At 42.3% G+C, this 14,597-nt stretch overlaps 2 protein-coding genes across 2 annotated transcripts in view; one reads left to right on the top strand and one right to left on the bottom strand.

Annotated features, from left to right (window-relative positions):
• COL9A3 (collagen type IX alpha 3 chain) overlaps positions 1–6,832 on the top strand; it is a 35,244-nt gene extending 28,412 nt beyond the window's left edge. Inside the window, exons 25-32 of the mRNA XM_035548488.2 lie at positions 719–754; positions 1,545–1,589; positions 2,201–2,233; positions 2,440–2,586; positions 3,234–3,288; positions 4,133–4,315; positions 4,587–4,664; positions 6,657–6,832. Of these exons, the coding sequence (XP_035404381.1) occupies positions 719–754; positions 1,545–1,589; positions 2,201–2,233; positions 2,440–2,586; positions 3,234–3,288; positions 4,133–4,315; positions 4,587–4,664; positions 6,657–6,832 (753 nt within the window). The remainder of the gene's footprint in view (positions 1–718; positions 755–1,544; positions 1,590–2,200; positions 2,234–2,439; positions 2,587–3,233; positions 3,289–4,132; positions 4,316–4,586; positions 4,665–6,656) is intronic.
• A 1,834-nt stretch (positions 6,833–8,666) lies between these two features.
• Positions 8,667–13,706, bottom strand: TCFL5 (transcription factor like 5). Its single transcript, XM_035547991.2, has 7 exons — positions 13,537–13,706; positions 12,640–13,436; positions 11,742–11,928; positions 10,961–11,123; positions 10,100–10,340; positions 9,503–9,644; positions 8,667–8,808 (listed from the first exon to the last, which is right to left on the bottom strand). Exons 2-7 carry the CDS (start codon positions 13,377–13,379, stop codon positions 8,689–8,691), a joined length of 1,593 nt encoding a protein of 530 aa, XP_035403884.1. The 5' UTR covers positions 13,380–13,436; positions 13,537–13,706; the 3' UTR covers positions 8,667–8,688.
• Between the last annotated feature and the right edge of the window lie 891 nt (positions 13,707–14,597).

The following is a 14,597-nucleotide window of genomic DNA, read 5'->3' as shown; positions in this document are numbered from 1 at the left end:
CCAGAAAATACAATATGAATGTTCTCAATATAAAATGAGTGTTCTCGTTCATTTTATACCATGAGTAAATTCAGTTTCCTTCTCACATCATCCACTGTGGAAGGCAGAGATCAGTCACCCACCAGCATCATTTGGGACCTCACTTTTTAATGTGCAGATTTGTAGAATTGCTATTTCAGTCATGATAGCAAGATGACAATGATGAAAAACAGAAGGGAAGAAGAAAAACAGAATTCCTGCCCCTGGGATGGACAAGAAAGATTACTTTTTTGAAACAGGTGTAGAAGACTAGGGTGTAAAGCATGGAATTAATTTTAGCTTCATTTAGGAAACAGAGGAGGATGGTATGATAAAGGTCAGTGTGGATAGCCTGTGCTAGGCAGGGGGGAGCAGTGCATTGCCAAACCACTTCAGGAAAGGCCTGGTAGGACGAGGACTGGGGGAGCAGAAGAGCATCAGGTCTGAGTGGGATCCTGCCTGGGCTGGGGTGGGATGCGGCCCGAGGACCTGCCCTACAGCACACACTGGTGACTGCAGAGTGCTCTACAAGACTAGCAGGGATGCTCACGGTCTCTTATTTCTAAGAAGTATGAATGAGATTTGATCCCTCCTACTTCGCAGGTAGGAGGCTCCTTCCCAGCTCCTTGCTGTGTGAGTGAATGTGTGAAGGGTGAGGAAAAACCACTTTGAGCTCATTTGTCGTCTTATTTATTCTCAGGGCCCTACCGGTGTTACTGGTCCCAAAGGTAACCAGGTAAGTGTAGCTGATCTTTCTGTGATGAATTTCATTCTGCATTCAACAGAGACATTCAAACCATACCTGAGGTGCAGCCTTTGAGAGCACAGCCTGCTTTTCCTTCCCTCAAATGAAAGTATTCAGGAGCAGACACCAATAAAACACTTTTTTTGTTCCATTTTTTTGTGCTGGCAAGAGAGATGTAGTCTGTTCTGATGGAGACATAAGAAAATGCCACGATAAAAATGCAGGACTCTTGCTGTTTATTTTGTAACCACAAGGCACGCCATATATAAGCTCCTCGCATCACTGTTCCTCCCGAGTTAAGTTTGGAAGCGCAGCTTTTCACCAGGGCTGTTCCTGTGACTAATGAAGAGGATTTGTCCTAGCCTCGGAGCTTGGCAGGCTAATAGACTAATTTAATCTTTTACTTTGCGCTGCTTAGCTTCCACAGTTGGATCCGTCTCAGTGATGAGCTTCTGAGACAGTTTTCATCGAATGTATAGCTTATGTCAACGCCTGACTTTGTTTTTGCAGAAAACGAGTGCTTTGCCAACAAGTGTTGTGTGTTTTGTTTACCAGCTTCAGTGTCTGTGAGGTCTGTTGTGTTGCTAAGGCAAAGACCAACCTAACCTCTGTTTGTCTTGAAATAACTTCCTCTCTAAAGCCATATAGTCGCCATAACAATGTTCATCATCTGCTCTAATTGCCATGTAATAAGCAGAGTGCGGTGTTTTGTGTTGCCTCCAGTGATGCCTGACTTGCACGCGCTGCTGTCACCATGTTGATTCGTTTATCTCCCTTTCAGGGCATTGCTGGAGCAGATGGCCTCCCAGGTGACAAAGGAGAACTGGTAGGTGTCCTTACGTTGAATTCTCAAATAACAGAGGGGTCTAGAGAACCATGGATCAAGAATTAATAAGAGCAGCTAGAATTAACCATCCAAGAGCTCCAACCATCATCATTAGACCACTGGTTGTAAAAAGGAGAAAGCAACCCAAGCCTGTGGGTCCCTTCCAACTTGGGATATTCTATGATTCTTCCAGCCACAATATTCTGGGCACGCGTCAGCTCGCCTGGTCCCTTCAGGAGGAACTGGGTGGGTAGGCAGCCGGTGTGGCCTTTGCAGAGCTGTGGCACATCGGCACTCGTTCGTCATTTTGCTCCTCAGAGCAGCAGGGCGCAGCGGGCACTGCTCTGTCCCTGGGAAGTTTTGTCCATCTCAAGAAGCGGCCAGGCTGCGTTCAGCGCTGGCACCCGGGGCAGTCTGTTAGTGTCAGGGTGCTGGGCCCAGTCGTGTCAGGGCTGGATCAGGCCTCCTGGCCCCTTTGCTAGAACAGCTCATTGGGTGCCACGTGCATGTCATCATCGCTGCTTCCTACATCTTGCAGAGTGGGAGATTTGACTTTGGATGCATGTTTTCTGAAAGATTCTTCTTTCATATCTCCCTTTTCTTTCTAACAGGGTCCCTTTGGTCCCCCTGGCCAAAAAGGAGAGGTATGTATCAGACGTTGCAGACTTGTGCCCCATAACGTTTGTTTATAAACATGGTTGTTGTATCTTTCAATGATGTAACTCCACAAACTTTTTAAACACACGTGGTCGGCCTGATCACTTAGACTTAAAGAAAGACTTAAATAAATCCCGTGAGAAAATAATGGGCCATGTCTTGTGTTGTTTAATTTTCTTCTTCTTTATTACAGCCAGGAAAAAGAGGAGAACTTGGTCCCAAAGGTGTCCAGGGACCTAACGGGACAGCTGGAGTTCCAGGGATTCCAGGACACCCAGGGCCCATGGGCCATCAAGGGGAGCAAGGCGTTCCTGGCATCACAGGAAAACCTGGGCCTCCTGTGAGTATTGTCTGCTTCTGGGGCACGGTTAAGGAGTCTCTGCAGTGAATAAATGCATATTTTGGATGCATATTGAAAAACTAAAGTTGCATCCTGCATTTGGACAGACAAAAGTAAGTAAATGCGCAGGCAAGCTAGCAGTCTTGCACCAAGAGGCCACCAGTAGAAAAAGATCAACCTTTTGCAAGCCTCAGAATTGAAATCCCCCCAAATGTTTACCTTGAGAATTAATCTCACTCAGTGAAATACAAACAGATTATCTGCATCCATTGGAAGGGGCTGTAAGTCACTGTGGTCACTGCAAAAGTGAATTAGAAGTTTAAATATGCAATTCCTAATCAGTACTTCAAATGTTAGGCCTCTGTCTTGGTCCAGAGCATGTTTAATTACTCAGGAAGGGCCAAATAAGCCTCAGATTAAATATCTGGCCTTAAACATTAAAATTAATTTCTGCCATTAATGTTGTGACAAAGCTCCTAAATTGAAGCCATCGTCTTTTGAAGAGGAGGAACAAAAACTCATCTTCATGCAGGATCCTATGCTTCTTATGGAGCTGCTGGAAATGAGTTTCATGTCCTGAAGCTTCTGTCAGTGATAATTATCAACAATGTGCTTTTTATAAGGCAGCATTCTTCTGTTAATTGCAGGGCAAAGAGGCCAGTGAACAACATATAAGAGAACTCTGTGGGGAGATGATAAATGGTGAGTATTACTGGGACAAAACTCACTTCAATTACCATATTTAGCTGAAGATGAGGAGATCCCAAACATAAGACAGCTGCTGAGATCTGTTATTTTTTCTACTTTAATTAGGAAAAATATGCTGACATTTAATGTAGAGAAATTATTCAGGAGGTCACCATGTTGTCTGGGTTGTCTTCTGAAGTTAGTATTTTTAAATGATTCATCAGGGTAACACGCAAGGCACGCTGAAGGAATCTTCGACAGATCTGTCCTGCGTCCACGCGGGCAGGTGTGTCCCCAACCTGCATCGTTCTGCACTTCAGCTCCCACCTCCTCCTCCCAGCTCGCCTGTCCCCGGCACACTGTGCCTCCCTGGGGCAGGCACCGGGCAGGTGCCAGCTCCCAAGAAGAGGCCTTCTTTCTTTGAACTTCATGTTTTTCTTTTAGAGATTATGTTCAGCATTGCTCGTTTCAGAAAATTTGTTTTAAGTATTGTTTTCCAGAATACTCATTATCTTTTGAAGTGGTTTAGGAACCAGGAAATATTAATGGCTTAAAACACCTAGAGATTTCTGACCCAGATCTCCCTCAGTGGATATTAAAATGTTACAGACGAGCTGACAGGACAGATTCTGCAGTGTTTAGTTGCTTCCTGCCAGAAGCTCCAAGTGTGGAGGAGTGGCAGGGGGCAAGATCTGCACAAGCATGCAGCTCTGCTTTGTTGCCAGCTACCCAGTTTTCAACTGCTCCCTCAGTTAAGCACATTTGGGGGTAAATGATAATTAGCTGAGCAAAGAGTGAAAATGTTGGACATGCAGTTTTTAATTTAGGTGATTTTTTTTTCTTTTTTTTTTTTTTTCAGATCAAATTGCCCAGTTAGCTGCTAACCTGAGGAAGCCCTTGTCTCCGGGAATGACGGGTCGGCCTGGCCCGGCTGGGCCCCCAGGGCCTCCTGGGGCTACGGGAAGCGTTGGGCATCCCGGTGCTCGTGGGCCTCCTGGCTACAGAGGGCCAACAGGAGAGCTTGGGGATCCTGGTCCCAGAGGTGAGTGAGACTGAACCAAGCGAGTTTCTCTTTCATTCACGCTGAAACAAAATGTCAAACTTGTACTGATTGCAGCAGTGGAGGAGGAATGGATCAGGCCTTAGGCAGCCTGAGTTCTGGAGGGCAGTTTTGCTCGCATCTTTTAGGATGCAATGAGAGCAGAAATCTTTGCGATATTCTGAGGATTTTTAGTTCCTCTTCAACTTTTCCCTCCCTGTCCTCAGATCTGGCTGCTGTATACAACTCTTAAATTGTCTGTTTGTGATTAAAGGTGACACTGGCGAAAAGGGAGATAAAGGACCCGTTGGACAAGGCATCGATGGACCCGACGGCGATCAAGGACTTCAAGGTAAGTCTGTGCAAATAATTTAATGAACCATAACTAAAGCAAAGGCAAAAGAAGAACAGTTCTGCATGTTTTTGGCACTATGTTGTAGTCCCTTTGTCCATGTAATTGTTATAATAGGGTTGTTTTCCTCTGTGTACAGCAGGTGCACACAATTTGAACAGTGGAATTTAACTAGTACATCCCCTCTTTGTGCCACTCCCATCTAGTCCTAAATGTTTCAGAGAATGTTTTAGAGAAAAGGCAGCTGGGACAACCAGACTCCTCATTTGTTCTTGTTTCCTTCCACTAATGGCTGTGAAACGTCAGGAGCTTTTATAGATTTGAAGGTCAGGACCTTTCAGAACTACTCTCAAATGGTTGCCAGTGTCAGCAGGTTATTATTTTCAGTGGTACTTCGTGCATAATAATCACTTAGCTGATATACTACTTATCATCATGTTTAAACGTGTGTAACACCAGCAAAGTTCTGGCTTCAGATTATGACAAAAGAATCTCTCCCGCTGCCTGTTTCCTGCACTGTGTAGACACAGAGGGACATTTGTCTTTGCAGTGCTCTGATACAGAATGCCTGCAGTGAAAACTGCATCAGGGACTAGCAGCTATAGTCCTGCAAAATTGAGTTCATTGTCTGTGGCTTAAACAAGACAAGTTCTGCACAGAAATCAGGGATGTTACTTCATTTTACCGGAACTAAATATAACTCCTTAGTCTACAGATGTAGGATACAGTGGTGTTACTGCTCTGTATTTGGCTATAGTCCCATAAATCCTTTATCAGAGGACTCAAAGATTCATTTCTGCAAATTAATGAATATCTATTAGAAAGTTTGAAAGTATATTTTTTTATTTTGCTTGCCTATTAGTTTTTCTAATTGTGATTACATCTTCACAATGAATAAGTTACAGGTACCAAAACCAGGCTCTGCATCCATATACTTTCATAAATACATAAATATCTTCTTTTCCAAAGCATGTAAAAAGATGCTATTTTTCATGTATTAGATATTGAGAGCATTTGTCCTATTCATGAAATGTAAGATCAACAGTACATGCAATTAAGGAAAACAATCAGGCACCATTTCTTTATCACAATTAAGACGAGAGTGCAGGTTTATAGATCATCTATTCATATAGCTGTCCTTCAAGGAAACAGAATCTTATTTTACAGTATTGAAAAAAAAGTTTCAGTAGCTTCTTGTTATAGAAATAACTGTTGTCAAAAAAAAAAAGAATAGCTCAAGTCTGCCCAAAGCAGAAATTGGTTTTGCCAATAAACAAAACATATTTCACCCTAAGAAAATTTTTGAAATTAGACACACGTATAAAGGAAGCTACTTATCTGTAGTATCAAGGAGATTCTGTATCCCCACTCACTACTCTCCTTCCCTTATTCAGAGTCTTAATTATGATTAAACTCAGAGAGGTGCAATGAATTGAAGCAGCAAAATGCCACTGTCTTCTAGTAGGGACTGGGAAGTAGGGATAGACATGAATGCTCCTATTGGCACAGTAAGCAAGCTGTGAGCTTGCACATCAGGAGCATCCCTTGAGCAAACTTTTCAGGGACCCTGCAAAATAATTCTGATTACAAATTAACCATTGTCATTCATGGAGTCACACACTAAGGTAGCCACACCGGTCAGCTAAAGTCAGAACGGACTCATGCAGTGACAAAAGTGCAGTGCTAAACATCTGCCTTCAACTGTACTCAGGTAATTCCAGTAAACCGAGAGGTACCCTCAAAAAATCCAACACATGTACTCTAGATTCAGGCTAAATTTATTCAACACCTTGCACTCAACAGGCTGTAACAAGTCTGATAAACAGACATTCAAAGTATATTAAGTAATATATATTAAGTAATATATATTTATATTACTTTTATATACGTAGATATACATACATATATACCTATATAAATTTATATGTATATATTTTTTTTAATGAAAGGCAAGAAATATTTCATGTAATAATTTTTCCTCTTCTTGTTTAGGACTTCCTGGTGTACCTGGAATTAGTAAAAATGGTCGTGACGGTGCTCAGGGCGAACCCGGTCTTCCAGGGGATCCTGGTACTCCTGGTGCTATTGGGGCTCAGGGAACTCCAGGAATATGCGACACATCGGCTTGCATGGGAGCTGTTGGAGCATCGACTTCCAAAAAATCATAAAACGGTACAAGAAGTGGAGAAGTGACTGAATATTTAAATAAAGAGTGCATTGTAAGAAAACAGAATCTTCCTAGTGATAAATGGACAGATGTTCCTTCTATTATATTAAGTGGAGACTTTGACACAGTAATTCAGTTCTATGAAAAAGAAAGCATCAGATGACAACTGTAATTAAAGATGCTTTATGAGTATTTTTTCCTCCCCCAATTATCTTCCAGAATTTTTACTGCTAAACAACCTCACCTTCCCTTTCTCCCTTTGTTGAAGAGACCTGCGAGAGGAAGCATTCCTTTCCACCATCATCTCCCTAGCTGTCCTAAAGATCACGGCTTTTCTGTACAAAACTTTGAGCCTTGGCAATTGAATTCTTGGTGCTGCTCCTACTGACTTCAGTTATGCAGGTTTGTGCACGACATCCGCACCGTTAAGGTATTCAGGCACCTGACTGCTACTTACATCAGTGGAAGTTAGGCATTTAAATAGCCAGTATTTGAACATCTTAACATTCTGGGCAAAGAACATAGCTTACGGATATGCTGTCTATTTTCAGTTTTCAGACTGCATCTCACATAGTAAATACGAGTAAATACTACGCCCTTGCAATCAAATTCTGCAAAAGGTGCAATGTATGTATTTTAACTTACAGGGGAAAGGTTTTGTACGTTTCCATATGATAACAAAGGAAGTTAAGTAACAGCATTTTCATGACGTCTACTTAAGCCATTTGCACAGTAATTGTGAATGAAACCCCAAATAAGAAAGGATGCTCTTCTAAAGTTCAGCCAAAAAAAAACCTGTATGAACTGTTGTAAAAATAAAAGGAGATTTTTTTTAACCTTTTCTTTGTGATGTTATAAGTGTCGTTATACACAACAAACGCTCAGATGAACTCTATATTCCAAAACTGGTTTTACTAGGATTGTTTGGAAATAAATTGCTGCAAAATTGTCAATATCCGTGATTTAAAACAGTATTTATTTTGAGAGATCTTTTTGTACTTTAAAACCTGCTGGCATCATCTATTATCACCAAAATTAATAAAGCCACTTCCAGCGCACGCAATATTCTATTCCTGCCCTAAATGCTGAAGCTTATGAACAATAGCGACGTATTCATCTTTAAATACTAAAATAGCTTGTGCATTTAAATAATCTGCTGTTTACAATGTGCCATTTTTGGACTAATTTACCAGTAAAAGAAACTGCTGGGCAGTTGTGTGAGAGGCATTAAAATAATGCACCACTATAAAAACAACGCTAATAGCTTTGTGTTACTCTTTGGAGTGATGAATGTTAAATTATGCATGGCAAACATGAACCCCATAATAGCAGCACAGTTGTAACTATGCACTTACTCGATTAACCAACATAACCTTTAAACTTTTAATCAGGAAAAAAGGGCATTATAATATGGTACCTTTAATTCCTTTTTACATTTAAAGAATACATTTGCATCTAGTCATTAAAATAACAGGATAGGTTGATGTTCTATAACAATTCCTAACTGTACTGTATCACCTTAAAAAAAAAAAAAAGGAAAAAGAGCACAACCACAAACAGAAAAAGAGCAAAAAGAGAAAAATAAGGCGTCACGACAATTTCTTATTGCCTCTAGTCCCAAAGCCCCTTTAACAGAACACTGATTTATATTGCTGGCAGTCAAATTTCATTTCCATTTTGAATGAAGACTGTTTTCTGTTAAGCTCTATTTATGCATTTTTACAAGTTATATTTTTAAGTCAATCCTGGAGCATATCAAATTCATCACAATCAGATGAATCCCAGCATGTAAACAGGAAAAAAAAAAAAAGGGTCACTTTTTTATCCACGCTTTCCGTACAGTTCAAGGCAGTCAGTTCAAGCTACTTGGTCTCCATAGCCATGCGTGTTTTCCTGCAGTGGACACGTTATAAATGAGTCTGAACTTGCTATTTTTAGTCTCCTGCCTGTTTTACCACAGAACACAGTCTCAAATTCCTAAAAATCAAAATAATAAAAAACAATTACGCTTAACATAAGTATTTACTTGAGACGTATGTTTTTGTTTCACTAGTGTCTTGAAAAGACCCAAATACACCTTTTTTGCTGAGGGGCTCTTGACAAGAAGGTTCTCCTATGCACACTCCAGCCACTCTCTTGAGATACTTGGCAGAGGCAGGATTACTTTGGGCTGCAAGTACTGCAGTAGGAACATGAAAGCTTATAGGGCATATAACCCCTTCCTACTCTCATCCATTCTGAGATACCATGGGTATTCAGCTCCTGAACCCCACCACGTACCTACCAGTTCATGCCAGCTAGCTAGAAGACACCTCTGTGAACAACTGGGGAATAGAGAAAAAGGGAGGGGAGAAAAAAAAGAAAGGACTGGAGGCCCTAATTCTACAACGTCCAGACAGCACAAGTCCTGAGCGTGGTACTAGCTAAAAACCAATCAAATTTGAAAACCCTGAGGGCAGCCTATGATACCACACAACTGACACTACTGAACTAAAACTGTTCTGAGGGCAGCTGGTCAAAAACAAACAAACAAACAAAAAGAGCTCAATGATACAGTGATGCTTCACAAATAGCATCCAGCAGAAGCATCCCATGTACTACGAGCTACATTACAGTAACTTTAAAATGCTTCTCAGTTCTATCCATATCAAAAATGAAATTAGATTTGAACCTGTTTCAGCGAATCGCCGTGCTTTTCCTGAATGTACTTCAGAAATGCCGTAGTCCATTGTAATGTTGTTGCTTTATCGGTATCAGCAGTACAGAAGGGAACCAGCAGATTCAGTTCATCACAACAAATCCGGATTCTGCGCCTAAAGACAAATACAAAAGGTTATCATCCAGATGGGAGAGAAGGAAGGAAAAAAAATAAAAAATAAAGAAGGAAGACTACTTGCATCTGCTACAAGCCATGAACTTTGGGGACTGCTTTTTGTTCTATTTTAATCTAGCTATCTTTTGTTCACTACAAACTTTATATTTGTAAATTAGTCATGTTATATGCATGTTAGTTTCCTTATCTTTCTAGAGCTGGTTAAATGTTTTAAAATACCCTTTTTGTTTATAGAGCAAAAAAACAACAAAGCAGCCCACAATTAAACATACATTTTTTTCCTCTGATGCCAAACCCTGACCACTTGCATTGCTTTTTCTTGTGAGTAAAACAAAACGTCAGATTTACCTCTCGCTCTGGATAAAGAGGGGAGTGTTACAGTATCAGTATTTTAGGCTTCAAAAACTTTGTACTGCAGCTCCTCACAGAAATTACCTTCTGTCTCTCTCCATGCGGTTATGTCTTTCTCTTCGCTGAGCAACTCCTTCCTGTGTACCACTCTGCACCTGCACACTTGGATTGGACTGTGCTGACTGCCAAGAACCCTGGGCAGGCGCAGTGCTCTGGCTATCACACATATTTTGAATGTCACTAAGAGGTTTGCGATCTGCATTTGCTTCCAATGGGCTTACTCGGCTGCAACTTCTTTTGCTTATTGCTTGCTTGCATAACGTGTCTTCTTTGCAAAACAAAGAGGAAAAGAACCCATTGAAAACCCTCCTATTGATCACGGAAAATATCGATCATTGAAAATTTATTTTTTGTTTTATGTGGAATAATCTCTGAACGTTTATGGCTAACCTAGACTGCCTCTTACAGTAACACGTGTCCTATGCCCAAAGGCACTGCTTGCTGTTTCAAAATCCACCTAGCTTCTGTTTTCTCAGACAACCCCCTGAGATCATGCCCGCCTTTGATTAGCGCCTGAGGAAGTCATTTAACTGTTCTTCAGTTGGGTAACAACTAGATCTGCTATATCAACTTTGGGGCCAAAAATGTGGAAAGAATCCAATTACTTACTCTAGGCCCAGCCTTTCGAAGATACTTTAGAGCCTCAGGTTTTCTCATTTCAAGCTAGGAGTGCTAAACAATTTTGGAAGTATAGGTAAAATTACAGGTGTTGAACTTTTTTGGGTGGGGAGAAATCTGGTTCCATATTGCCTATAGTACATCTCAAAGACCACACCACATGTGAACCACTACAATCATATTAATTGTGGAAAATATACAAATTCAGAAAAAAATATAGATTTGGAGGACAGAGAAAGCTAAGTAAAAAAAAGATAAATGGTTTACCTCCAACTTTAATCCAAACTTCCTCAGGCAAAGCTTTATTCATAGCACCTACTGTCTGCTTCGTGGATTCAATTTCCTGATGATAACAGAAAGAAAACGTTCTGGGTATCCCAAGGTCCTGATGTTTGGCACCTTCTAAGATAGTGCAAGATGTTCCAGAGGTCTGTGAAAACCAAAAATGAAATACGTAGAGGATTACATAAAAAGAAGACAATTTTGACATCTTCATGTGAATTTTTTAAGTTTTAGCTTCCTGATTCAATGTTGTATGAGAAATCTCAATTACTTCTGCAGAACACAACCATGGGATTTTAACAGAATGATTTTATTTTTTAAATACAACTCTGTGATTTCCTGAATACCATACTATCATTCTTGCTTCAGAGCTCACTGTGAGTTTGGGAAAAATAAAAAGTATTTTTCTAATTTGTTTTTATTTAAAAAAAATGTACTTGTTAAACATCTTCTTCTCCTCTTGAATTAGTGAAGCCAATTTACTAAAATAAAATATTTCTCTTAAGAAATCTAATGGCCAACTGATTAATATCTGATGCACACTTACAAATGACACTACCACACAATGGCTTGAATTACTTTTGATAGCATTAAAGAGTAACACATTAATAAATTAATTAAATTATAGATCATACTACTCATGCCTATTGAAATCAAGTCACAGTTTAACACAAGACTTTAGAATTCTATGACACTCAAAAGATTAACATTATTAGCATTGGAAATCAGCAGAGTACAACTAGTACAGAATATATTATTTACCTACCTGTGCTTGTGAAGGATTAGCACTCCCAGAAGCAGAACACGTGTTCATAGTAAACAATGGATATGTGAACTGTAAAGAAGCTGTGGTAGGTACGGTCGTATTTTTCACCAATGTAGCACACTTGTTTTGATGCTGATGAAGAGGAACACCTATCAGTTCTGATGGCTGTCGAATCAATGTTACTAAACTTAAAAAAAAAAAAAAAAAAAAGAAAAAAACCACACATACAAGACTGAGTACTTGAAAAACAAGGAGCACAGAAAAAAATTATACCTACACAGTCTAGTAACTATCACGAAGAAACCACTTTCATTTACTGTAAAAAGAAATCATTACTGCTGTTGTATCTCCTACCTCAGCAACAAAAAAAAAAATAAAAATCAACTGACAAGGAACTTTATTCTGTGCAAGGTATTTTATTCTGCTTTATGGCTCAATAAAATGCTTTATCAGCACGCTAATACAGTTACAGTGCAGTATTATTGCTGGAAGTTTTTCCTCACAGTCAGGCCTCCAAGTTATATCATTAATTATAACAACCAACTGCGCCTCATGTTTTATTAGGATCGAAAGCTACCTTGCTTTCAACAAGTTGTAAGTTAAAGTAGGTAATGGTCTTCTCTCACCTCTATTTATGTTACATGTTGTTATCAAGAATAAAGTTGTAAATTAACTAATTTTGTAACCACATTCTGTGCCATTTATGCAATATAGGGAAGGAAGTAGTCAGAGGTCAGCGGAGTTGCACCCATGTGCGACTGGCACTGTTTAAAAAAGCCTAACTCATCAGCTCGTGTATTAAAGAAGCACTGATCATAGGTTTTAGTTAGAAAAACAGTTTTGAACTCTATGAAAATATGTATCTTAATAACATAAACTAAAATTAATTACAACACACTTGTTAAGAGTTACTCCAGATTCTTGGGGTTCTTGACATCTGGGGTTTTCTGTCTGGATGCTGTTGAATCTGTCTTCCAATCGAACTCTGACTGCAGATTTAGATCTAGACTCTGATGCCAGTGCCGAATTTTCGGCAGGAATGTTTTCTTTATTCGTCCCAACAGAACTGTCACCATGTTTAACCTTTACTAAACCGTGTCCTGGGACTTCTACAGAGCTACCCTTGGGTGTTTTATCTGCTTGGTTTGCAGGGGGGTTGGACTCACTAAGTAACATCATTCTGAGCTCCTGGAAGTCAACGTGGCCCACACACGGGTTTGAACTTGGCAAATTGCTGTCGGGAGGTAATGCTGACTGGCAGATAACCGGGAAAACCAACTGGCTCCCATCGCTGTTTGAGGAACACCCGTCCTGACTGGCATTCACTGAGGCCTGGTGCAGAGGGGGATCTGCGGAGCTGCCAGCTAAGAAAGCAGAACTGACCCTAGCTTCTACTTCACCTTCAGCAGCTTGTGCCTCCACGTGTGAGTAAAGTATGTGCTGGAGCTGGGTGTACTCTATTTCCGTCATCTCCACCAGGCTGAGGTCTGTGGTGGCGAAGCTAAGGTTTTGCTCACCAAAGGAAACGTCACTTGGGCCTCCAGGTCCGCCAGCAGCCGGAGCGGGCTCGGGAACACTGGCCGTGCTGGGAGGAGTGGAGGTCTGAGGCTCCTCTGGGGCCGATCCTGATCCTGACATGACTACAGCGTGCCTAATCAGTTACCAACGTCTCTTTCAAACACTAAACCGTAACACCTGTAAAAATTATCAGTAACAGCCATAAAAAAAAAAAAAAAAAAAAAAAAAGCAATAACAGCAATACATAAACTTAATACAGATTCTGTAACTCCAGTACCACGAGGACTCAAGGCAGCGGCTCCAGCTCCGAGCACCCCCAGCTCCAGACACCGCTGCTCACGGGAGAGGGATTTCACCTGCCAGCACCCGCCTTCGGCACGGGGGCTCCGGGCTGCCTGCTCGCCCGCGGCCCCCTCACAGCAGCCCCCGCTCCAGGACCCCGGGGGACGCCGAGGGACGGGCTCCGGCTACCGGGAGCCGGCGGGAGCCCCTCGGTGGAGGGACGGAGAGGGGCTGAGGGGCACGGGGTGCCCTGGGTTCGGTCGAGCAAGGTCCCCACGGCCCCCTCAGCCCACCCTAGCGCTCAGTGGAGCAAAGGCTCCCCCCGGGCAGCGCCAACCCCGCCCGGACGCCCACTGAGCCGCCGCCAACCGACCCCAACCGCCGCCCGGCCGGCGCCTGCGCCCTGAGGCGGCGCCGCCAAACGCCCTGAGGCGATGGTTCGGCCCCTCGCCGTCCTGCGGGGCACCGTCGGGCTCGGAGTCCCGCAGGGATGGGTACTGAGCCCTCCTTTCTGGTCCCGGCCTCGGGGGCTTTGCGTTTTGTCTCGGTTTAGGCTGTGGAGAAACCGGCGGGGTGGGCGCGGAGAGCGCGGTCCGTGAGGGAACGCCGAGGGGAAGGCAGGGGAGTGCAGAGGGGAGGAAAGGCTGCAAAGGTTTTAAGTTTGTTTTTCCGCATCAGGCCTCCCCATTCGATGCGAACACGGCAGGAATGTATCCCCTAACACGGGTCTGAGAACGTCAGAGAAAGTCTTCACTGAGAGAACCATAGCCGCAGAGCAGGCGGCTGAGCTCAGCTGCTGATCCCAACGAGGCTCGCTAATTTCGGAGGCTGTGTGGCCTCAGCCGCTCCCGGTACCTAAATCTAAAGTAAAAATAAAGTGAAAATAAAAAACCCAAAGCTGTAGCGGAGGCTCAGCGGCCCCAGCCGGGGCTACACATACGGCCCCGGGGCTGCTTCAGCCACCCACCCTCGCACCAGCCATCAGGAGGGGAAAGTGTGGGAGGAAATAAAGCCATGATGTTTTGAAATTAACACCTGTGTTTTGTTTCATTGTTG

This window comes from Cygnus atratus, chromosome 16, assembly GCF_013377495.2.
Source record: "Cygnus atratus isolate AKBS03 ecotype Queensland, Australia chromosome 16, CAtr_DNAZoo_HiC_assembly, whole genome shotgun sequence".
Lineage (NCBI taxonomy): Eukaryota > Metazoa > Chordata > Aves > Anseriformes > Anatidae > Cygnus > Cygnus atratus.
Note: the sequence above shows the minus strand (reverse complement) of the source record. Positions and strands in the feature narration are given on the sequence as shown.